General features: G+C 45.2%; 1 protein-coding gene across 2 annotated transcripts; it reads right to left on the bottom strand.

The window, feature by feature from the left end:
* Positions 1 to 607: 607 nt before the first annotated feature.
* LOC122872879 (wiskott-Aldrich syndrome protein family member 3-like) lies at positions 608 to 24525 on the bottom strand. 2 transcript variants are annotated; one of them, XM_044188942.1, is made up of 12 exons: positions 23909 to 24525; positions 20122 to 20261; positions 18970 to 19104; positions 16623 to 16776; positions 12125 to 12242; positions 11976 to 12020; positions 10459 to 10583; positions 9937 to 10206; positions 9708 to 9847; positions 9393 to 9608; positions 7015 to 7099; positions 6539 to 6671 (listed from the first exon to the last, which is right to left on the bottom strand). In XM_044188942.1, exons 1-11 carry the CDS (start codon positions 24091 to 24093, stop codon positions 7032 to 7034), a joined length of 1596 nt encoding a protein of 531 aa, XP_044044877.1. In that variant the 5' UTR covers positions 24094 to 24525; the 3' UTR covers positions 6539 to 6671; positions 7015 to 7031. The 2 variants fall into 2 exon arrangements, with proteins under 2 accessions (XP_044044876.1, XP_044044877.1); XM_044188941.1 differs by lacking the exons at positions 6539 to 6671; positions 7015 to 7099 and adding an exon at positions 608 to 3654 and having other exon boundaries at positions 23909 to 24519.
* Positions 24526 to 25997: the final 1472 nt, after the last annotated feature.

Genomic DNA, 25997 nt, shown 5'->3' with positions numbered 1-25997 from the left:
AAATTAATATCTGAAATATAAAAAAATGTCTAAAAAAGATGAAATATTTCAATGAGATATTGTCTTTTTTTTTTTAGACAAAGTGCAGTTTAAGCAGCAAATTAAATTAAATGTTTTCGTCTCCACTGAACAACTTTACAACTCGGATCCGAACAGAGTCAGTCTTTTTATCCGTGAAGAAGAAAAACATGAAACACAGCGAGGACCAGAGTTCACTTTAACAGCCCGGCGCCTCGTCAGTTAACAGGAACACCTGACTGAGCGCCACCTGCTGGACAACCTGCTGCTGATGGTGGCGCTAGAGGAGAGATCACGGAGTCATTCAAATCTAAAGGGTTCGTCCTCTGGAGGCGGGAACTTTCAGGACGATCTAGTCTGTTAAATCTAGAATTTTTGAGTAAGAATAATTCAGATTTGTGATTTGTGCCCTCATTCAGTTGGCGTTCCAGACATACGTATGTAAATTAGCATTGTGCGCCCTCCTTGAGCTGCAGGTACTGTAGGTACATGAATACATTTGTGATTTGCGTGATATACAATCTCTTCGAGTTCAGAAAGCGTCAATAAGTCGGGCGCATGCTCTGCTGCGACAACACACACTGTGCGCTGTCGTTTGTGTTACCCTGGACTGATCGAACACCATCATACCTTACACCGGGCCTCCTTGCTTTGCAACACCAAGCCTGCTGTGTTCCGACCATCGGAGCTTCGGCCGAGGAAAAGAGGAAGACGAGGAAGGCGAGGGGTATCCGAGGCAGATTAAGAAAGCGTCCATTTAATCCACCTCTCCCCTCCGTCATCCTGTCAAATGTCCGCTCACTCTGGAATAAAATGGACTTACTGGAAAGGGACATCTGCATCATCGCCCTGCCCGAGACCTGGCCGGATGGGTCGGTCTCCGATGCCGAGGTCAGCCCGGACAGCTTCAGCATCATCAGGTCAGACAGAGCAGGAAGTCTGGGAAGACGAGGGGCAGTGGGGTCTGCCTCTTCATCGCCAGGTATGCATGCCTGTCCTGGAGAGGCTGACCGTGTCTCTGTGTACCTATTATCTCCCTGCTGTTGTTGTCAGCTGCGTTTACTGCTTGCTGCCCGAGGATGCTAACGCTATAATGGCTAAGTGTTGCAGAGCTCCGGTGTTTATCTTGGGGGATTATAACAGCTGCAGACGGGACAATGTTCTGCCATCATTTCAACAGTGCGTGGACATTCTCACCAGAAGGGAAAACATCTTGGATTTGTGCTACGGTAACCTTACCGACGCATTTCCTGCCTGTTTATACCTACTGCTCGGACTCGCAGACCACAGTATCACCTGTTTACTTACGCTGTACAAAAAAGAACTTAAATGTCACAAGCCACAATCCTTCAGTGCCCCACAATGGTCAGAGGACGCCATCACACAACTCCAAGGCTCCCTGGCATGCACTGACTGGGACAGCTTTGACGGAGACTTGAATAACAGGGTCACTGTCATTACAGACTACTCAGTTTCTACATAAATACCACTATACCAGTCAAAACAATAAAGAAATATCCCGACTCCAAACCCTGGATCACTCCTCTAGTAAAACAGAGCGTTAAAGAGAAGCATAAAGCTTTCTGGGCTGGTGAGCTTGAGCTCAAAACCTTAAACTTAAAGCAAAACTGAAATTTAAGGACAAACTGGAGCATGAATTTGGCAACATGAACACTAAACAAGCTTTCCAGATGGTGAAACCCCTGACTGGACGGGAACCCAAACACAGTCCATCAACATCAACAGAACTTTTAACCACTAAACTGAACTCATTCTTCACTCGCTTCGACACTCGGGACTTCACAGACGAATACGTCAAAGAGCTGAGAGCCCTCCCTCCGCTGGACCCCAACGAGCCGGCCCCCCTTCTCAAAGGAGGATGTATGGCACCAGCTTAGCCATCCACAGAACTCATCATTACCGCCCCGTTGCTCTCACATCCATAATAATGAAGTGCCTGGAGAAGCTGCTGCTACACGCCATCCTGACAATTGTTAACCAACAACTGGACCCCCTCCAATCTGCCTACAGGTCCAAGAGGGGCACAGAGGATCCTGTGGCCTGCCTGCTGCACCTCCTCCTCCACCACCTGCATTCCCCAAGCACCTTCGCCAGGATCCTCTCTGTGGACTTCAGCTCTTCTTTCAATACCATCCAAAGGCTTCTAATGATCCAGAAGCTACACCAACTCAACACCCCCACCCCCACCACCTGATCCATCTCCTGCACAATTTCCTCAGTGACAGACAGCAAGCTGCTTGGGTAGCCACAATAACATCACCTGCACTCACCACCAACACCGGAGCACTGCAGGGTTGTATGCTGAGCCTGTTTCTTTACTCGCTGTACACCAATGACCAGCCCCTCACCCACCACCAGATAACCGCTCTGTTCTGGACTATCCCAACACTGTTGCACTGTGGTGTGAGCGTAACCAGCTTTATCTCAATGTCAGGAAAACACCAGAAATAGTAATAGGTGCCCCGTCACTCCAGCACCCCATCCTGATCAATAACGAAACAGCTGAAATGGTTGACAGCTTCAAATATGTCGGACTCACACTGGACAATAAACTCGACCAGCATACAAAAGACGTTCAAAAGCCATCGAAGACTATCAGCCATCCGTAAACTCAGAGGACTCTGTCGCTCCCCATCTCCTCCAACTGTCGTACCAAAGTACTGTTCAACCCATCCCGCTCGACTGCTGCACCTGTTCCTTCAACATGTTGTCTGTCACAAACCGGGTCAAACTCACACATAACAACACTGCTTATAGGTCTCTCCACACCCAACCTCTCACAGCTCAACTGTAAGGCCATCACACGCATACAAATCCAAGCTAGCACAGGACATCACACAGCAGCTCGATCACTGTACTGCCCTCTGGGCGCAGGTACAGGTACCTGAGGTACAGAAGGGCTCGCTTTGGCAAAAGTCTGGTACCCGCAGCCATAGCAGCCCTAAACAGGGTGCCTCGCTAAGGATTCATGTTGTTTTTAACCGCGTTGTTGTGTGCTGTTGTGCTGTACTTCATGTATTTCTGTCTGTAACTGGTGTGTGATGTGTGTCTTCCCTGTGATGTACAGTGCTGTGAAAACAATAAAGTCTAACTAACTACCTGGAACAGGATCAGTAAAGATAACTGGACTAAAATGTTGGACTGTAGGACGCTGCGCCTTTAGCAGGTTGAAAATAATAAATACATTAATTGGTGATGAGAATAATTAACTAATAATATTTACTAAAGTAACATTATCAACTAGTTTTGCATTATCTAAATATTTTTCCAGACTGAGCTGAGGGAACGCCTTGTGTTTTTATCCAGCAGGTTACTGTCCCTCTAAAACTTTTTCCAGTGATTTTATTGTTGTTCTATTTCCTGTTAGTTTTAGGTTTCGACTGTCAGGACTGATCTGGGGTCTGTCTTGATGTTGATGTTGAAGCATTAGACTCTGAGCTTCCTCCTCTCCTCAGTCGGACCACTCCTGGTCCTCGGGTTCGGACTCCTCCTCTGATTCGCTATACTCTACAGCGATGCGTCGTGACAGGATGGTGGCGACATCATTTCCTGTGGGCTCTCGTTTCTTGGCCTCCTCCTGCTCACGCTGCTCTTGAACCTTCCTCAGCTGGATCCCTGCAGACCAGGAGAAACCAGAACCTCAAAGACATATCAGACTATAGGACAGTATAGCTGTGTCTCAATTCAGGGGCCGCATCCTTCGAAGGACGCGGTCTTCGAAGGCGTCACCTTCACAGACTGCGAAAGGCCGAACAGAGCGTTGTCTCTTAAATGAGACAGTCTGGTCTATGGAGGACTTACTATTTACCCTTGTGTCACGAAGCGCCACTCCTGTCACCTAGCAACCTTGACAGCTGCAGTTGACAATCGGCACATAGCTAGAAATAAGTAGAAATGGAGCCAGACATTTTGATATTATTGTTTTACATTTTAATAGAGGAAATGGAGATGCTTCACCGCCGGCGCCGCTGCGTGATATATCTCAGGCTGATAGAGGACCATGGACAGGTAAACAGTGGTGGAAAGTAACATAGGCTTTGTTCAGACTGCAGGCAAATCACATTTGTTTCTCAAATCAGATCTTTAAGACAGACTGTCCACTGTTATTTGCAAGTGATCACTAACCTGTCTGCATGGGTTGCTGTGGTAACGACGTAGGTGTCAGTAACTATGTGCGCTAGTGACGCGGCTTTCCAATGCGGAAGCATGAAAAATGGAGATCCATCATCTCGCTTTGAAACAATCATGCTGTCAAGTCGCGTGCAGAAGGCAGGAATGATGCCTCCTCTGGATTTGACGTCGTTCTTGTGTGTCGCTTTGCGAGTGACGCAAAACACACTTTGAAATCCGATTTGAGCGTCCGGACTGAGCCGCATCTGTAGAAATCTGATTGGAATCGCATTTCAAACCGCCTCCAAATGTGGCTTGGATCTGATTTGCAAATGTTTCATTTTCTAAAATAGATCTGGATACAATCTGGATGTGCCACAAAGCGGATTTGGGCTGGCAGTCTGAACAAGGCCTAAGTAAGGTTACATCTACTCCAGTACTATAGGCCTACTTAAGCCTTAAATGTTAACAGTAGCTAGTTAACAACAGTTAACATAGTTTATATGGCTAATTTCATTTAACTTTGACAATATAATTTCATATTTAAAATAACCCTAACCTTAGTTTAATATATAAAATAACTGTCATTAATCAACAAACATAAGATAGATAAGCCTTATCTACCTTTAAGCCTTATCTATCTATGCTCTCCACACTTAATATCTAGCTATTGTTTATATTGTTTCTTTTTCTTCTTTCCCTAAACCAGCCCAGACCCCTGTACTGCAAGATAAACCTGAGTGTTCCTGTCCTGGACAGGTTTTTTTAACCAGCAGGACACACGGCCTGATTCTTGGCTGAGCAGGGAGGCCCTGGCAGTGCTGCTGGACCTTCTCAACCAGGAACGGAGACACGGATGGGGTGCCACAATTGAGACCCTGGTGTTTCTCTTCTGGCTGGCAAGTGGGGCATCATACAGGGTGGTCTCCAGAGTGTTTGCAATGCCTCGTTCCACTGTCCACCGCATTGTCCACAGAGTCACTGAGGAGGTGGTGGCCGTTCGCCATCCACGTACCGAAGACCCCGGACGAGCTGGAGGCTGTATCCCGTGGGATTGCACGGCTAGCAAGACACAGAGCCTTTTTGAAAGCAGCTAGACCAATCGACAGCAACCATTTCTGCATGAAGCCACAGAGCGTCCCTGATGGTCAGTGCTACAGGAACAGGAAACTGTTCCCTTCAATCATCCTGCAGGCTGTTTGTGACCATCAGGACCACTTCATTGACACCTACGTGGGCTCACCTGGGTCAGTCCATGACTCGAGTGCTCCGCTACAGCCCACTGTGCAGGAGTTCACTCTACCCTCCTCCAGGGCACTTTATCCTCAGGGTACCGTGCCTCCAACACCCATTCGTCCTCATCACTCCCTACAAGAGCCCACTACAAGGTGTGGGAGAGTGTGGCAGAGGATGAGGGGGAGAAAGATTTGGAGACAGTCAGTGGTGCTTTCTGGCGGGACCAGCTGTTCGCAGAGGTGTCTGCCCTGGAGGAGGTACCCCCTGACCACGACTATTTTTAGCAGGCAAGTAAAAGAATTGTCAAGCCATGATTCCTATTTATTTAAAATGTTTTGTAGAACAATTTTGCCTGTTGAAATATTTTATAGTGAGATTTATTTTGTCAAAAATGGTTGTGAAGTAGTATCTTGTATGCACTGTCTTTTATTCTTGCCTCTTTCTGAAAACTTTTTAGTGATAAGGCTTCGATTGACTCAGCCCTGCAAACCCAGTCGATGGACGATGCGGTGGACAGTGGAGAGATGGATCCCCAAACGCACTCTGGAGACCACCCCAGATGGTGTCCCACTGACAGAAGACACCAGGGTCTTTATTGTGGCTGCTCATCCAGGTCCGGCAGCATCACCAGGGACTCCCTGCTCCGCTGAACAAAAATACAGATTAATACATTTTCTATGCAATTGAATTATAAGTTTTTAATTAATTAAACTTTTTGAGGACCTGCAGACACCGTTATTCCAATTATGTATGTACTTTATGTTGTAAATAGTTTTAAAGACCACTGTAAATAAAATAAACAAGGTATTTAACAATTTCCTTTATTTGAATTAATTCATTTATTATTTATTTTTCAACCAATCTCTCGAGAAGAGAGAACAGCCTATCCATCCTCTCTTTGCTCTCCTGTGCTCTCCTCTCCTCTGCCTCTCTGCATCCTGGTTACCCACTGCTCTACTTGGCCCTGATGTGCCCTCAAGCAATGGAGGCAATTAGGACAGGGGGGTTGGTGGAATGCCTCTTTTTCAACACCTCATCCATGAGGACACACCATGGCCAAGTTACAGCAGTGGGGTTCCCACTCACGCCCTCTCCTGACCCTGGACACTTGCAATCCTAGCAGATAACAACAACAACAACAGCAGCAGCAAAACAATGTTCAGCAAAAGTGTGTTTACTAATGTGCATGATTAAAACAAATATAATTTCCATTTCAAAATGGAATTTATTTTTTAGCTTGTAGGGGAGTCACCTTCTCCAGCAGGCCCATTTTCTCCAGAATTGTCCTAATCAGAGAGAAACAAGAGAAAAGGGAAACACTTATCAGTCATGTTAACACAGGGATGAACACTTCGGAAGATTGGAAAAGTTGACACAGCAGGACAGACACAAAATAGGTAATAATTACTTAATTAAAGTAATAGTAATACTTTCAAAGGCTGTAACTTAGGTTGGATGCAGGCAGCCCAAATGCAGTAAGTACAGCGGCTCCAAGTAGCTAGCTCACTAGCATCACTGATGTCACTTAACTTAGCCTATTATTTTAACAAAAATCTGAGGTTTTAGGCCCCTTGATTTTTTAACATTTGTATCGTTAGCTATTCGAGTGAGTTGAAACCCAATACTTACATTTAGAAGTGTAATCCTCATCCGCCGCTGGTGTTAACTGAACGTTTGATGCCATTTTCTTTTAGGAAAGTCCACCGGTATCCACCTGTTGGATCATCCAAATTCAGGAAAAGAAGGCCGCATTTCTCGGCCACATTTGAACGAGCCTTCGAAATGGGACAGCCTATTCACGCCGATGTGACGCATTCGGTCTTCAAATGCAGCCTTCGAAGGTTGCGGCCCGTGACTTGAGAGACAGCTTATGTAACTTTGGCTATCTCAATTCTACATAACCTCCAGAAACAGTATGGTACTCTGGTTCTATGAGTTCTTGATGGCCTCCCGAGACAGTATGTCACTAGAGGCCACCTTTTAATTGCATCAGACAATGGACTTGTCTCTGTACTTGTCTTGTTAGATCTTAGTGATGCGTCGAGACTGGAACATGTAATCAGAATCAGAAATACTTTATTGGCACTAAAGGAACCGCACTAAACTGGTTTAAATCCTATCTATCAGATCGATCTCAGTTTGTACATGTTAACGGTGAGTCCTCCGTGCACGCCAAAGTTAGTCACGGAGTTCCACAAGGTTCTGTGCTTGGACCGATTCTATTCACCTTATATATGCTTCCTCTAGGCAATATTATTAGGAAACACTCCATAAACTTTAATTGTTATGCAGTTGATACCCAATTATATCTATCGATCAAGCCAGATGAAACTAACCAGTTAACTAAACTTCAGGCATACCTTAAGGACATAAAGACCTGGATGACCTGCAATTTTCTGATGTTAAACTCAGACAAAACTGAAGTTATTGTACTTGGCCCCAAACACCTCCCAGACAAGTTATCTAAAGATAGAGTTACTCTAGATGGCATTGCCCTGGCCTCCAGCAGCACCGTAAGGAACCTCGGAGTTATCTTTGATCAGGATTTATCCTTTAACTCCCACATGAAACAAACTTCAAGGACTGCCTTCTTTCACCTACGTAACGTTGCAAAAATCAGGCACATCCTGTCTCAAAATGATGCCGAAAAACTAGTGCATGCATTTGTTACTTCTAGGTTTGACTACTGCAATTCCTTATTATCAGGCTGCCCGAATAAGTCCCTTAAGACTCTCCAGTTGATCCAGATCGCTGCGGCACGTGTACTGACAAAAACTAGGAAAAGAGATCATATTTCTTTAATATTAGCTTCTCTGCACTGGCTCCCTGTAAAATCCAGAATAGAGTTTAAAATCCTTCTCCTCACCTACAAAGCTCTTAATGGTCAGGCACCATCGTATCTTAAAGAGCTCATAATACCTTATTACCCGACTAGAACACTGAGCTCCCAGGATGCAGGGTTACTTGTGGTTCCTCGAGTCTCCAAAAGTAGACCGGGAGCCAGAGAATCCAGTTATCAAGCTCCTCTCCTGTGGAACCAGGTCCCAGTTTGGGTTCGGGAGGCAGACACCCTCTCCACATTTAAGAGTAGCCTTAAGACTTTCCTCTGTGATAAAGCTTATAGTTAGGGCTGGCTTGGGTGAGTCCTGAACCATCCCTTAGTTATGCTGCTATAGGCCTAGACTGCCGGGAGACTTCCCATGATGCACCTCTTTCCTCTCTCCTCCTCTCCCTCTCCATCTGTATGCATTTTTATCTCATTACTGCATGTTACTAACTCGACATCTTCTCTCTCCCGTAGTTCTGTGCTTTCTCGTCTCTCTCCTCTCTCCTTCTGTCGCTTTCAGCAGGTATTTCTGCCTCCGGAGCTGCAGAGTCTGGATCTGTGGTTGTGGGCCGCCTGCTGCCCCCGTGTTCCTGCAGAGTCTGGATCTGTGGTTGTGGGCCACCTGCTGCCCCCGTGTTCCTGCTCGACAACTGCTGCTACAGTTGTTGTTATTGGCTCTGTTACTAATACTGATATTATTTTTCCTATAGCTGCTATTCCTATTATTATTAATTTATTAATATTAACGCTACAATTACATTTCTACTATTTTTTTAAAATTCTAGGTGGTATTTGCATTGTGCCTCCCTCTACCCCAAAACCTCTCTCTCTCTAAACCTCTACCTCTCTTTAACACGGCAGCGGCAGATGGCCGCCCACCATTGAGTCTGGTTCTGCTCGAGGTTTCTGCCTCTTAAAGGAAGTTTTTCCTTGCCACTGTCGCCAAATGCTTGCTCGTGGTGGGATTTGTTGGGTCTCTGTAAATAATATTATAAAGAGTACGGTCTAGACCTGCTCTATAGGAAAAGTGCAATGAGATAACTGCTGTTATGAATTGGCTCTATATAAATATTATTTGAATTGAATTGAATTGGTTCTATGAGTTCTGGATGACCCCCAGAGACTGTATGTAACGCTATAAACTACAGAAACACAGTATGTTAACAGTATAACAGCTGACCTCTGCGTATGGCAGCCAGCAGGTCGCTGCGGGCGTCGTTCATGGGCACATTTGGTCCACCGGGAGGCTTCCTGCCATCTATCACCGGGGGCAACGGGGGCGCAGCAGCCGAGGGTGGAGCCTGGCCTCCAGGCCGGGAGGGGGAGGGGACGTAGTTAGCCGGGGGAGGCGGGGGAGGGGACGGGCTGTAAGGGCGAGAGAAGACGGCAGCACCACCTAGAAAAGCAGGAAACACACATGACAGAAACATCATATCACAAGTGACAAATAAATATTGTTACAAAAAAGAATTTAAAACACCAAAATGTCCTTTACCTTGGTTGCCAGGAGCGGCTGCAGGGTGCAGCGGTGTTGCCATGGCGGCAGTGTGGGTGGAGCTGTTTGAGAACGCCATCTGTCCCGCTGACGGCATGAGAGGGGGTGGCGGTGGGGGGGCTGGAGGGATCTGATGGTCACTGAAGAGAGATGGAAGTCAAAGGTCAAACATGAGTCAGACAAGGGAACTGTGATCTCTGTGTGTGTGTGAGTGTGCGTGAGCGTGTACTTGGCCTCCTTGGTGGCGTTGGTCCGTGCTCCGTTCTGATTGGCCGAGCCAGTGAGCGGCGGGTGGTGGTGATGCGGCTGGTTGCGGCCCAGCGAGTGCTGCCGGGCAGTTGCAGTGGCAACCGCAGAGGACGCAGAGGCGGGTCTGAGTGCGCGGTCCAACGACTGAGTCTGACCGGTTGCCACGGTGACATGATCCTTCCCATCATGCCCATGGGCGTCATGGTGGTGGGGGCTGGTGGGGAAGGAGGGGTCGTCTGACATCCCTGACCTGGAGGGGTAGGGGGTGTTGACACCGAGTCGTTATTATAGTCCGACCGATACTGGATTTTACAGGCAGATACTAAGCTTGAATTTGTTGTTGTTGTTTTTATTGTTTTTTGTGACAATTGCGACCAAGAAATGTACTGAGCAGTTTTTACAGTGTAAAAATAAACTTCCCTGAGTCAATGAGGAGACTGTTTACTTCCCTCTGCATGCTTTTACACTGAAAGGGGTCAAACAGGAATATAGGTGTGTGTACCTGTCAGGTGACATTGAGCCGTCAGAGGTGTGGTAAGGTGACGGTGTCACTCGAGCATCTGGGCGGAGCTCCTTGTCGTATGCCATCAGGTTCCACTCCTGCCGTCTGTTACGAGCTTTCCTGACCTTCACAGGGAGAAGAACGTTACAGTTAAACAGTTAAAAACAGTTCTGGATGGCGGGTTCAGGAAGGCTCGGGTGTCTGAGTTTTGTTACAGAATATTAAACCCACAAGACTAAGATTAAACAAAATGTAAAAAGGATCATGTGAATTTTGTTCATATTTAGGTTTCTCTTTGGCAGCCAACTCTCATGTCTCCTTAAACACACCATCAGGTAGAGTTTTCTAAACAGTTCCTGCTTCACCACAAAGCCCCTGAGAGGTCGCAGTGGGAATATTTTCCTGAACTAATCTTTCGTTTCCTCCAGATACTTTTTGCATTCCTTCTGATCTTCTGAACTGTGGCTGGTTATGTTACATTCACGGTAGGTAACTCAGCCACAGCTAATGTTAAGATAACCAGTGGAGGCAACTTAGTTGGCAACACTGTGCTATGACTGATTATTGAGTTACGGTTGTGATTGCTGCGGTTGTCTGTTATGGTGGCCGAGGCTGTGACACCTTTTTTAATGTATGTAACACTAACTACATGTGTAGGTTGAGCAGGTGCAGTGATTATCTGAGCACTGTGGTGAAGCTGTTAATGAACTCATGTGTTGTCACGGTAACACATCTATCTTATATAATAGAAAAACGAGGCTCACATCCTGGTTGGAGTGTCTAACTTTATGACACTAACAATGTTAGTATCGCCGGTGCTGTAACTAGTAGCCAGAGTGGCCCGAGCCAAAATGGAGGAAGCTATTGTGGCTAATTAGCTGTGTGTCACCGTCCAGTTTTATTGAAGCTCCTCTGTCAGAGTAGAACCTGCTCCACAACAGAGACCTGGTTTACACACAGTCAGGAGACAGGAAGACATCATACTGATACAGCTGTATAAACTGTGGAGACTTAGTGTCATGTTACTGACTCAGAGCTATTGTGACCTGATTGTGTGCTGACTAACACTAGCATGTCCCAGCTAGCTAGCATGTTAGCAGTTAGCGCTGCAGCTACATTAGTTCCCCAAGTAGCCCAAGAAAGTCACAAAGACTGGTAAATTTCTGTATCCACTGAGAGGAAATATTGTTTTTTGCAAAAAATATTTTAAAAGGTTGTTTTTTATATTCAGTATCTCTGGTGATCTAAAAGTCACATGACTGGTCACAGTCACTTGCTGTTGCAGTGCGCCACCTCCAGAAATATTGATCAGAAGGAATGTAAAGCTTATTGTGAAACCAAAGTAGTTTAAAAAAATACCACACCGCAACCTTTTCAGGGCTTTGTACTTTACCTGATGACAATAATGTAACTTTGACCAAAAACATAAAGTGAGAGATGATCTTTCTGCAAGATGATGAATGTACAGTATAATCATCATATTTTGAGGAACAAAAATCAGAGAATGAAAAATTCACCTTCTTCACCTCTCGTCCTGAAGACTCCTCCACATGCTTCTGTTCCTGGATATAGAAAATTTACTTTACCACATTGCTGTTTTCAGAAATGTAGGATGTGATGTAGAGACTATGGACAGACAGACAGACAGACAGACAAATGGATGAACCTTCTGTCGTCTCTTCTCTTTGCGTTTGTTCTCGGTAGCCTGCAGCATCTTTTCCTTCCACAGGCTGAAGAAGTAAGACGGGTCGGTGTAGAACTTCAGACCGTCCTTCTTATCATCCCTGCACACACAGTTTTTATTTATTTATTATCTATTATAGTTAAACTGTTGCTTTCAGAAATACAGGACCTGAGTTTCATGGATTTGTAGTTGCAGCCAGTAAAACACAAGTACACTAAACTGCTTTGACATCCAGACATCGGCACCTGTATCTGGATTTAAACTGACCTGTAGGGAGTCAGGATGACAAAAAAAGTCAAATAAAACAAATGACTAGCAGACATGTCTGGCAAGAAGGATATACAGCAACAATATAATGTAGAAAAGTTCAAATAAAAACAATAAATAAGAACCACGTCTACAAATCAACCAAAGCAGGAAAACTGGACAACAACCATATCATCAAGTAATTTCAGTGTGGTTAGGGCTGGGTGGATTTATACCACATAACTACAATCTAAGACTGACATTATAATAGATTGAACAATTGTCACTCTGTTTTCTAAAGAGAAACATGACCAGATCCTGTACAGTGCACCCAGTTTAGTTCTCACCTTCTGTGTGAGCTCAAGCATGTGTGTTTTAAATGAAAGCTTATCATCTAGCTAAATGCCCAAGTATTTGTAATCTGTGAGACAGATTCAATTTGGGCCCCAGTTAGGGAACGAATACTGTAAGCATAATGATCACACTCATTTCAAACCAATCCAAGATTTTTCAAGGATTTCTGCAGAGTCAAATGCACACTGAAGACTTGACACCACTTGTTCCATAGATGGCACAGAAGCATAAAGAATTATATCATCTGCATAAAAATGTGCTTTACAGTTGTCTACTGAGGCACATATATCATTAATATACAAAGTAAACAACAATGGGCCTAAAATTTAACCTTGTGGCACACCATTTTTTAATCCCCAAACCTCTGAATTCAATCCTGTAGCATTTGTGAACTGTGTTAGAGACCAAGTCAAGAAACCATTTAAAGGATGCTTCCTCAAAACCCAGCAAGGCCAATTTATCCAGAAGTAGTCTGTGATTAACAGTGTCAAAAGCCTTAAATCAATAAACAAAGCTACACAATGTTTCCTACTATCGAGGCATAAACAAACAAATGTCATTTACAACAACAGTCACTGCTGTAATGGTGCTATAGCCAGCTCTAAACCCGGATTGATAGGGACTTAAAATAGCATTTGCAGACACAAAACTACAGAGCTGTTCATTTACAAAAGATTACAACAATTTTGCTAGACATGGGAGTTTGGAGATAGCTCTATAGTTATTCAGATCATTTGTATCTCCTCCTTTATGTAGCAGAGTCAGTAAGACTGATTTCCAGACTTTTGGAATTGAACCAGAGAAGAGCGTTAAATTAAAAATGTGTGTCAAAGGCTCAGAAATGATGGGGGCAGAAATCTTTAAGGGGTAGCGGTCTGGTCTGAGCCCAAAGAGCACTTGGAATTACACAAATCATGGAGAACTTCAAAACGGTTAATTGGTCTTAATGAGAAAGAAACTTTTCTTGGAAATAATGATTTGATAAAATGATCATTAAAATCATTACAAATCTCCTTTTTATCATTCATAACTTCAGACTCCAGTATAATGTGTTGAGGGAGGGTGGATGAAGTAATGCCTTTAAGAGATTTTTTGAGTTGTTACCATAGTCAGACAGATTCTTCAAATAGTAGGTAGATTTAGCCTTTTTCACCATGTAAGTACATGTATTTCTAAGACATCTGAAAGTTTGCCAGACCACATCATTACCAGTGGATCTAGCTAGTACCCAAGCTTTGTTTCTTTGTAAAATAACCTCACATAATTCATGATTAAACCAAGGGTTACATCTATTTTTAATCCTAAATCTCTTAACTGGGGCATATTTATTTGCTAAGGAGTTAAAAACAGACGGAAAGCATTGCAGTGCCTCTTCAGCATCTGGGATGAGATCTATAGAAGAGAGGTTGCTGACATATAAGTCATGTAAAAATGCTTGTTCATCAAATTGTTTAAAAAGACCTCTCACAAACATACTTTTCTTTTCATTCTACTGTCTGTAATACAGCCCACTAGGCAGTGATCACTAAAGTCTATTGGGAACACACAGCTATGCACATAATGATGTGGCCTATTAGTAAGGATGAAAATTTTCATATTAGGTCGTGTGGGTTCTATAATCATTTGGGTAAGATTTAACTCAGTACACATATCTTCAGTGTCAACAGCTGCATGAGACATCTAATCTAGGTTAAAATCTCCTAAAATGACAGCGTCAGAAATGATCAGAGCAATAAAAAGCTCTGATAAACTATTTAGTGCATCAGGACTAGTGGAGGGTGGACGGTATATGCCCACAATAACCAGAGGACAGGCTTGATGACCCAGTTTAACGATAATGGTTAATAGCTCAAACTGACCTGGGGCAGAGGTGGAGACTTTTACAGATGTACTTAAATTGTTTCTAGCATAAATAGCCACACCACAACCTCATTTAATTCTGTCCGCTCTAAAAGCGTCGTAACCATAAATATTAATATCTGAGTCAGAAACATTGCTATTTAACCAGGATTCAGAAATTACAATAGTGGGTCTGAGTTACTGACTCAAATTCTTAAGGTATCCATCTTTTGTAAAAGGCTCCTGGTATTTAAGTGCACAATCTCAAGCCCTTTATGGGCATTGATTATGTGCAAGGTCCAAACCCATTAGTATACAGTAACACATTACTGGGGTTAAAATGATAAAATTCATTAAAAATATAAAAACTCTTTGCAAATGAGCAACTGAAATCAGTATTGGGGGGGAGCTAAAATATGTGGTCCGTGCCTTCTATATGCAGGAATTAAATAAGTGGAACTGACTGATCTGACATAGGCTCGGACCCGGAGGACCTCAGATACTACCGGATTGGTCACCTGTGAGAGCGTTGCTTGACCGAAAGTCCCATATGAACGGCCAGGGAGCAGTGGAGCATGAGAGTGCCGCAAATAGTACGATAGGTTTGCCATTAACATGCGAGAGCCAGCTCAATTTGGGTGAAGGCCATCCCTCTCAGTATAACTGTCTTCGCTCCCACAACAAGTTAAAATTGTCAAAAAAAAAAGTCATATTGTAATTGCTGCAAGCTAATGACCAACTCACCCCTCGGCCAAGAGCAGGTATTGGGCTAGAGACGTAGGCATGACACTTCTGTGTCTGCAGGACCGTCAACAAATAGATGAAGTCCAGTTTAAGCAGTTCAGGCTGTTGTTTTTTTATGTCTACATGAATTACAAGCATCTCCATCTTTGGATGGTCCTGTAAAATCTCTGGGATTTTGCTGGTTATTTCCTGGACTCTCGCACCCGGAAAACAGTAAGTTTTCATCTTGACATTCCAGACTATGGAGTCTCCTATGATCACAGTCATGATGTGGGATGGCGTGGGAGCTGAGCTGGAAACAACTGCTATGTCACGGGCCAGCAGGGGTGAGGATGGAGAGATGCAATTTGGCGCAGGAGGCAGCGTAATAGCCATCACCTTGGGGCTCCTTCACGGATCGGAAGTGACCGCTGGGGTGGAGGCAGACTTCCTTCAGGGAGCCAGTCCACCTGATTTCCCTGTGGTGCACATAGATGAGGAAGACCGGAGTGGAGGAAAATCCTGTTTATCCAGAAAGCTAAATTTGTTTGCCAAATGGATGACACGGGAGGGCAAGATTGCACAGGGACTCTTTTTCCCATGCTTGTTCCTACCGACGGTGGTCCAGGGCTCCATTTGCTGGGGGGGTAGTGCTAACCGGAGCCTTCAGACTAACACCCAACATGCTCCAGGGATCTCCAGCCTGGGACAGAGCCGGTACTGACCATGGCACAGTAGCATCGAGTTCCCCTCTAGTTGCGGAACCTTTAGCCGGCCCCATAGTAGAGTCGAGGAGCTGTTTGTCTTCTTTGATCCGGTAAAGGGTGGATATTCTTTGTTCGAGTTCAGTGACTTTATGACTGAGACAGAGACAGCTCACACACCCCGGCGGAGAGGTAAGTAGCGGCATGTCAGAATAACATCCAAGTAAAATCTAGTAAAAAAGTGAACGGCTAGCCTAGCCACTTGGCTAAAAACAAACCTGAGCTAAGCTAGCAACAGTCGAGGAAGTCCAGTCAAGTATTGCTCGATTCACTCAGATCCAGGAGTCCGATGAATACATTTTTTTTTCCTGGTTTAAACATGTAGGTAAAACGACAAGGATCCAAGAAGTGTATCGTAAAAATAAGACTTGTAACTCACTTTCACTAAAGAGACCTAAGCTGCATGCTGGCCTCCTACTCCTCCTAATGTTAACTGTATGTGCCAGTTAACATGGGATGGTGTTTAAACTGACCTGTAGGGAGTCAGGATGTTGAGGGTGGGGTTAAACTGACCTGTAACGCATCGGGATGTTGAGGGTGGGGTTCAAACTGACCTGTAAGGTGTCAGGATGTTGAGGGGTGGTGGTTTGTCGCAGCGTTGGTACATTTCTAGCACTGGGTTGAGGATAGAGTTCCGTGACACCACCTGCTGGTCCTGGATGGTACTGCTCCTGAAGGCCTTCCTCATGTTGATATCCTGCAGAGACACTACACCACAATCAGTACTGTTAATACACAGAAGGACTAGTAGTACTAGTAGAATTCTTATCCAGCTAGTGGTTGTTTTGATATTTATCTATTTTAAACAGTTTACATTTTCTACAAGCATAAAATATTTGGCAGTAATAAGACGGTGAAGTCCCTCATTCGTCCAGGAGTGTTCCATTGTAGAAAAGGTTTCAGTCGTAGTCATCTGGACACAGTTTTCAGAATCAAGATGTTTCGCCTCCCATCCGGAAGTCATTCTCAATTGTGAAAATGGTCTGAGAACTCAGAAATTTAAGCTACTCTGTGTTGCTTAGGCCCTGCCCTCAGGGAGGAGTCTACCTGAGTATCTGTTGTTGTCTAGTGGTAACTCAGTGTCCAGATGACTATGACTGAAACCATTTCTACGATTTGGCAGTAATATTAAATGTGCATGATTTGTGGTTCATGTCACTGATTCTGCTCTTTTCACGTACAGAACCTCTAGTTGCAATGGAGATAAAGACAGTGTGCAGTTTGGTGACCTCAGGTTTGTAAAATGTTACGACCCTGAGTACGACCCTTACTGATTGTCAAAGACAGGAAAGTGTCACTCACCTCCACCTCCTTTGGCTGCCCAAAAATAACAACACAGAGCCAGCACCATGCAGGTTGACCACTTGCAAGGACAGGCATAAGGGTAAGGAAATATACACTACCAAGCTCTACTGATCACCATCTGGATGTCAGTTGGATCAGGTCTCATTGAACAGACATACCCAAACTCCTTTGACTGCAAGGTCAAGGTGTCATGGTTTGAGGGTTTATGTATGTTATTTTCTGTTTTATTTTGAAAGAATCTCCTTCCTGTGTCTGGTAGTTTTGCTTCCTGACTTTGGTTGCCTTTCCCACCAGTTTGATTGTTTGCTCCGCCCTGATTGTTTTCACCTGTGTCTCGTTGTCTTCCTCACCTAAGTGTATTTAAGTCTATGTGCTTCCTTTGTTCTTTGTCAGATAGTCTTTGTCTTAATCAGTGTCAAGCGTTCCAGCCCTTACCCTGTGTGCCTTGTGCTTTGTGTCTTGTGAATTTACTTTCTTGGTTTCTGGACTTCCTGCCTGCCTTTCGGTTTTTTGGATTATTTTTGCCTGTTCTTTGGATTTATGTTTGCCTGTTGGACTGCTCCCCTGGTTTTGACCACTGACTACCTGTTACCCATGTAAGCCTTTTGTGTTTATCATTAAATCTTTGAACTGCACCTGCTCTGCCTCCTAGGCTGTGATTCGGTCCTATTCCCTCATGTTCCATGTTTCCCTGCTTGACACAAGGCTCTCTACAGGCGAGGAGAACTGCTGACCTTCACTGGGAATGTTGTCGGTGGTCAAAGGAACACTTTGAGGAACTCCTGCACCCAACAGCCTTTGTAGAGGAAACAGGGTTGGACTCCGCAAAGGCCTAATTCAGGCTCTGGATATTGTTGGGCTGTCTTGGTTGACATGCCTCTTCAGTGTCTCGTGGAGGACGAGAACTCTGCCTGTGGACTGGCAGACCGGGGTTGGTGTTTTCCAATTTTAATAAAGAAGGCCGAACTGTGTGCCACAACTATTGGGGTATCAAACTGCTCAGTCTCCATGGGAAAGGTTATGCCAGGTTGCTGAAAAGACAATTCGGACTGCAGCACGTCTGATTCAGAGGGAGTGATGTGAATTCTGTCCTGGTCATCGAACAGTGGACCACCTCTTTAGGCATGCAAGGATAGTGGAGGGGTCATGGGAGTTTGGTCAACCAGTTTACATGCGTTCTATGAACTGTGAGAAGGCTTATGACTGTGTCCCCCAGGGTGTACTGGGGAGGTTTGGAGCTGACGTAAAAGCAATTAGGATAAGAATCAGCACCTTCAAGTATGAGGCCATAAAGTACCCTGCAGGAAAGAGGTGGATTGGTCCCTTCAGGTTGGGGGTAAGTTGTTGAACCAAGAAAATAATTCAAATATCTTGAGATGTTGTTCATGAATGAGGGTAAAATGGAGCATGAGATTGGACCATGCAGTGGTGTGGTCAAGTGTCATGGTGAAAAGGGAGCTGAACCTGAAGAAGGATGGATGTGTGGAATGAATCATCCAAAAGCACCAGTGTGGGTGTTTGGATGTGGTTACTGTGTTACTGTGTTGTACTGTTACATTGACTAATGATCTGACAGCAGCAGTGTTTATTATCCACCTTCCTCCACGGTGGAGTCCAGCTGTGTGACCTTCACTGCCAGCAGGTCCACTCTCTCCTGCAGGCTGTTCATCCTCAGGTAGAAACTGTTGGCCTCTGTGAACAGCTCACCAAAGATGTCCTCTGCATAACGACCTGCACATCATCAGCAATAGACAGACAAACCTCATGTTATCAACAATACACTCTACAGCTTTTTACATTGCAGAAATGCTGGGAAGACCGTAAGGATTAAGGAATTGTTTACCCATAACTAATTTTACAATCGGACCGCATTTCTGCCAGATTGGTTGTCATTTGACATTTAGTTTGAAGGGGTGTCGCAATGCCTGACTAATTGCCTAAACCATCAAAGAGGATGGATTTCTGGCAGGTCCGAAATTTTGGTCGGCTGTTTGCAGTTTGAGCGGTTCTGAGATCAGATTTCCCACATGGCTGCTGTCAAAAGATCTGGTCTTAATTGTAGTGAGCTTGTTTTAATTTTAGTATTTTAAATGTTGTGGCTACTGTAGACTTGACCGAGACTGATAAAAATAAAACTGAAACTTTGCTGCAGAACAGATTGACCACATCTTCGAGCTCCAGCTCCATATTTGTCATTTTTTCTTCTTACTTTCTGTTCATAGTAGAATTCCAACAAGTGACGCTGCCTTTCTTTCTTTTTGTCAACACTGTTGAAGACATGGTCATCTTGTTTGAATAAACTTTATCGAAATGATTTCCCTGTTAAAGGGTTTTTTGGGGGAGTTTTTCCTCATCTGTATCGAGGGTCTAAGGACAGAGGGTGTAGTATGCTGTACAATCTAAAGCCCCCTGAGGCAAATGTATGATTTGTGATATTGGGCTAAATAATTAAAATTGACTTGACTTGAAAATTTACTTGAAATGTACCAAACCGTTCTGTTTGGTGTGATTATCACATCGTGACCGGTCGATTAATCTGTACAGCGTGGGCAGAGAACTCCTATGTTTTGGTCAGGCAGAAAGACGGATTATAACATGAAGTGTGAGTTAACACAATAAACCAGATTAATAAAAAACGTACAGTGTCTGCCCAGCTTATCATTACAGAATCGCTTTAAGGGCTGATGTGAGGTGAGATTCTCCTGTAGTCATAGAACCAGAGTTACATTATTAACCATCAGCACTCACTGAGTCCTCCGAGCTGTTTGATGACAGCAGCCAGGGTGCTGTTGGTGACGCACTCCAGCTCACTGGCGACCCCATCAGGCAGAGCGCCGCGACACAAATATCTGGGTTCAATAATCCGCTTCACCAACGGCATGGCTGACCTGGGGAGAGAGACAGAGAAGGGGGGGGACTTCAAATCTCCACATTCCTCAAAGTGTCACGTTACACGAGTGAACCCAAAACAGCACACAGACTCAGAGGAGGAGACCAGCAGGAGACCACCCCCCCACCCTGTAATGACCCATCAACTGGCTGACGACCTCAATGTGTTTTACTGCAGGTTTGATAAGACACCATTCACACCCCTCACCCGCTGCGTCTCAGACATTAAACATCCATCTGCACCCCCTGTAACCCGCCACCCATCCCCACTGAGCCCCCACCTGCACTCAGGATCTATGAAGAGGATGTGTGTCGGCTCTTTCAGAGGCAGAAGATCAGGAAGGCACCAGGACCAGACGGCGTGTCCCCTTCCTGCCTGAAAGTCTGTGCTGACCAGCTGCCCCCCCCCCTTCACACAGATCTTCAACAGATCACTGGAGCTGTGTGAAGAGTACTCCTGCTTCAAACGCTCAGTATCATCCCCAAGAAACCCTCTATCACAGGCCCGTCGCCGTGACGTCTGTGGTCATGATGTCCTTTGAAAGACTGGTGTTGACCCACCTGAAGGACATCCTGCAACACTTCGACTCCCCAGGGACAAACGCAAGGATCCTGTTGGTCGACTTCTGCTCGATGTTCAACACCATCATCCCAGCTCTGCAGCTGTTGAGGCTCTGATATAATCCAACAGACGCAGACAGCAGTGAGAACAGTGTGCTGTCTGTATGACGCCTTCTAAACAGTTGTAAACAGCTTCTGTCCACGGGGACATTTGGGATGTTGTACGGATCCTCGAGGACATCAAACTTACATCACGCAGATCTTTGTGGACCTTCGTGGCTTCGTGGATGTGTAAAGTGTCATTTGGTATTCAGACGACTCGACTGCAGGACAGACAGCAGAATTAAACCCCAGAAGTGTCAACATGCAGTTACACAGTTTGTCCAGCAGTCGGAGTCTTTGACAGTAATAAAACCCTATTAATAAAAGGTGATGCTGGTGGTGCAGCTTATACTTGTTAGCTTAGATAGATAGAAGGTACTTAATTATCCCCAACGGAACTCAGGGGAAGCACAATTAACACCAACGGTAGCCAAGTTTTCATCCAAATGAAGCTCATGAATTTCCAGAAACTCACTCAAATAAAACGTGAGTCGCTGCTCGTCTCCGCCCGCTGCTCGTCTCCGCCCGCTGCTCGTCTCCGCCCGCTGCTCGTCTCCACCCGCTGCTGCTGCGAGAACACGAGCTCATTGGCTGATGGAGGTGAACAGCTGGTGGAGCTGATCCTCCAGCCGTTAACGCCGTTAAAGCATCGCAGAAGAAGAGGACGCAGCGAGACGACGTCAGTAACATGATGGAAACATGACGCTTCTGTTAGCTTCATGTGTTCGTGTGAGGAAGGCTCCAGCCTCCTCATCGCTCCACACAGCTGACGCTCTCAGCTCTTCAGGCTTCGTGACGTCAGCAGTTATTCTCTCTGCTTCCTCCCAAACAGGAGGACGGAAACAGACGTGCTGTCTGAGACATCGGGCTCGTTGGAGATGAACTGTGCAGCAGGGGGCGGCGACAGGAAGCTGCAGTCAGATTAGGATCCACCTGGAGGCTGCCTGTAGTTTGCAGACCACGTTCAGATAATTATGGCTGAAGAAATCCTGTATATACTGAAGCAGAACAGATCCCCCTACGTTTCCATGAAGATGGACAATAAACTAACAATAGATCATCATAACTTTTCATTCGTTTTTGCCGCCACTGTTATAACTGAGGAGAGACTCGTTGAAAGACTAGAACTCATATTTATTGAATAATTCTAGATACATAGAACACGTATGTGAAGGCGCTGTCATTTAAAAATGCTACGACTCTGAAAGTGAAGCGGTCCAGAGCGAAAATGTGTGCATCCTTTGTAACTGCTCGTTTTGATCAGTGCGACATAAATAACCTTTATTATTATTATCATTATTATTATCAACCGCACCAGATGTTTAACAGAGTGAACAACACGAGCCCAATGTTCTCCAGTCTCGCGTCGGTCGCCACTGATGGATTCTGCAGCCGCACCTCGGACGAGCCCGGCGGTCTGATCTGCTTCCTGCTCCGCAGAGGATGAACCCTGTAGATGTTACTGACTCAGAGATCTTTCCTCTGGCGCCCCCTTCAGGACAAACTGCACATGTTCTCATGAAGTCTGCAGCCTGTAGGGGGCGCTGTTTCTAATCATAACAATAAGGACAATATTAATAATAATAATAATACATGTACAGATTGTCGATAATGTGAAACGCACTTCATGTCTCTTCGTTTCACTTCGTTGTGGAGCTCAGCTGCCTAACGAATGGTAACCATGGAAACCAGTCTCCGCCACGCTGTGAGCACGCTCAGACACACAGAGAAACACACACACACCACCTGATCCTGCTGTCTTTGTGGGGACTCTACAGGCTCTCTGCAGACCTCCACCCTGCGCTCAGGGGCCCCTGTGAGGACTATTGAAGCTGCTCATGTTTGTTTCACGTATTTGTCCCGTCAGGTTATTTATAGGACACATTTAAAACAACACATTTCAAATACAATCAAATAATTCCAATGAAAATAAATGTAACGTTCGTCTGAATGTGCGAAGCTGCTGATTCAGAGGTGCAGTCTTATCTACGAGCTGCTGATCAGTGTCACTCAGCTTTCCAAAGCGGCCCGTTGTGTTTTGAATGCTCTAACCTCCCAGGTCCCTTGAACTACCCGCGGTGCCCTTACAGGTGGATTTTCTACCTGCTCACCCTGTTCTAATCATGAGCTCAAACCCCATTCTGCTGTTTTCCTGCCGTTCAGTGTCTCTGCGCTCTGTAGTTCCCTCCTGCTGCTCCTCTGCTGTATTTCTGACAAAGCAGCTGATCAAACACTGCTGTCACCACGGTAACCACAAGTGTCACCAAATCAACCAGGACTGAAATCTATTTCCGTGTTTGAACGTTGACATCTGGAGCAGGCAGTCGCACCAGCAGTGCAAAGTAATCAATCACTTTATACAATCTGATTATTAGTTACTGTTCATTTAATTGCCAAAGGGAATGATGGGAAATGGGCGACCGAGCAACTCAGTCACGTGATCAGCTCACATTCAGAAGGGATTCACATGTTATTACATCACATGTTACATTTGTATGTACATTTATTGATTTGGCAAGTAATGATGTAATATTTTACAGGTGGTCTGATGTCACTGATACAACTGATACAAGCTCCGCCCCCTCACACAGGTAACCGGATGACATGTCCATAACACACACACACACACACACACACACACACACACACTGTGCAGAATTGACTGCATGACGTAATGCACCCAGACTGCTTCTTGTAGAGCGCGCGCGCGCGCGTGCGTGCGTGTGTGTGTGTTCAGGCCTGTTCATACACTTGCTGACACTATGGATCTATCGATCAGCTGATCAATCGATCAGGGTCTGTAGCCTACGTCTGACCGCTGATGACGTCATCGCCGGGACCGGATGACAGGTCGCTGATCGGTTTCTGTATGAGGGAAGCTGCAGAAAGACCGCCACGGCCAGCGGATCGATCATAGCCCTGATTCGTCGATAACAGTCAGTTACAAACCGATAAGAGCCAATAACAGATCGATGAGACTCACCGCGGGCTGAGGAGGCTTCCGGGGTTCGGCTCGTTCTGCTGCGGTTCCTCCGTCACAAAGCGGCGGGCAGCGGACTCATCCTCAGGTCCTCTGACCGGGAATGGATGCTGAGGAGGAGGAAGAGGATGAGGAGGAGGGAGCCACTCTGAGTCGTCATCGGAGCCGCTCGGCTGCTGTCGGCTCATCGGAGCCGCTCGGCTGCTGTCGGCTCATCGGAATTCATTGATAAATGAATAATATATCTAAATAAATATATATATTATTTATTGATATTTATTTACAACACCCCAATAGGCTACTACTACCAGTAGTACTACTGCTAATTATCAATATTATTAGTAGTATTTGGCGATCTTTATTGTTCCTCACAAAATCTGATTCTCAGAATTGTTGTAGATTTTTATGGTGGAAAGTAACGAAGTACATTTACTCAAGTACTTTACGTATGTATGTGTGAATGTATCACGTGATGACGTCATGTGCTTTTTCATAACTATATTTATTCATCCCTTAATTTTTGTTTCTTATTAATAATAGTTATAATAACTACTACTGTAAAAATGTGTTCCTATTTAATAGTAATATCGTGATTAATGAGAAGACTACTAGTAAAGATTCTGTTCAAGTTTTGACTAATCCGCAGTGTGTCTGTGTGGACGTGTAGTCACTGTTACTTATATAGCCCAATATCACAGATCACAGCTTTACGACCCCCTCTGTCCTCAGACCCTCGATAAGGAAAAACTCCCCAAAAAACCTTTAACAGGGAACAAATGTTAGAAAGCTCAGGAAGAGGGATCCCTCTCCAGGACGGACAGACAGGAAGTAGATGTCGTGTGGACAGAATAGCGTAATAGCTAACGTAATAAAGTTACAGTGAGGACACTCAGGATGACAGAATGTGGATCCTGGAGGACGTCGGGCAACTTCAGGTGCTACCAGACAGACCTGAGTCACGTGACGTCTCCTCCACCACGGAGACCTGGAGGAGGACAGACCGCACAAACACACAAGAGGCAAAACTCAAGCTCGCCGTTCACACACAGAGAGAGAGAGACGCGAGGAGAGGCTGAATCTCCTGGAGGACGAAGATCCAGATCCAAAACATCTGGAGAGAGAGGCCCCAGGACTGCTGACGGTCCAGCACACAGAAGCCTGAGTGAGGAGGAGGAGGAGGAGGAGGAAGAACTACACAGACAGACACAGGGTCGCAGAGATGCAGTGGTTTTCAGAGAGTTTACAGTTTTCTCATCTGCAGGACAAACCTGGACTAGAAGTACTCGGCTTAACAGATTCATTGAGACTGATCCCCCAGAAGGTAACAGGTGCAAGGTAATCAAGAATAAGTAGCTAACTGAAGGTTCAGGCGAAAAGATGAGTTTCAGGTTTGGATTTAAAGACCTCAACAGAGTCAGACTGTCTGATGTCAGCAGGGAGGTGATTCCAGAGGAAGGGGGGCGGTAGGAAAAGGCCCTGCAGCCGGTTGTCACGATAGTGCAAGCAGGGTAACCAGGAACACGAGGAATAGGACCCAAACACAGACTCAGAGGCAGGGCTGGTGCAGTGCAAGGATTTAATGGAAAAAGTCAATATACAGAAAGGCTTATGGGATGGTCAGGCAGGCACAGGTCAAAACCAGATAAAGGTAGTCCAATCGGGCAAACAAATCAGGCAGGGTGCATGCAAAATCCAAAAGACAGGCAAGGTCCAAGGAAAACAAAGTAAGTCCAAAAACACTGGGAGAACAAACACTAGGGAAATGGGTGGAACACTTGACACAGGGACAAAGACAAACTGGCACTGACTAAATAAACTAGGGAAGCATAATGAGAGGCAGGTGACACTGATCAGGGCGGGGCAGACAATAAAAACTGGGGGGAAACACACAAAGGCAGGAAGTGAAGTTACTGACACTAGAGGAGAAGTGAGTAATTCAAAATAAAACAGGAAACAATGAACAACATGAAACAAAGAAAAACACAACCAAGGGAGCAGGTCTGGAGACAGGGGCCAAGGGGAACTGAGGAGCAGATTGGGACACAACTGATTTGACTCCCCCAGCTTATCGGTAGTGAAATTTGAAAATGGA

Source organism: Siniperca chuatsi, linkage group LG3 (assembly GCF_020085105.1).
Source record: "Siniperca chuatsi isolate FFG_IHB_CAS linkage group LG3, ASM2008510v1, whole genome shotgun sequence".
NCBI lineage: Eukaryota > Metazoa > Chordata > Actinopteri > Centrarchiformes > Sinipercidae > Siniperca > Siniperca chuatsi.
Note: the sequence above shows the minus strand (reverse complement) of the source record. Positions and strands in the feature narration are given on the sequence as shown.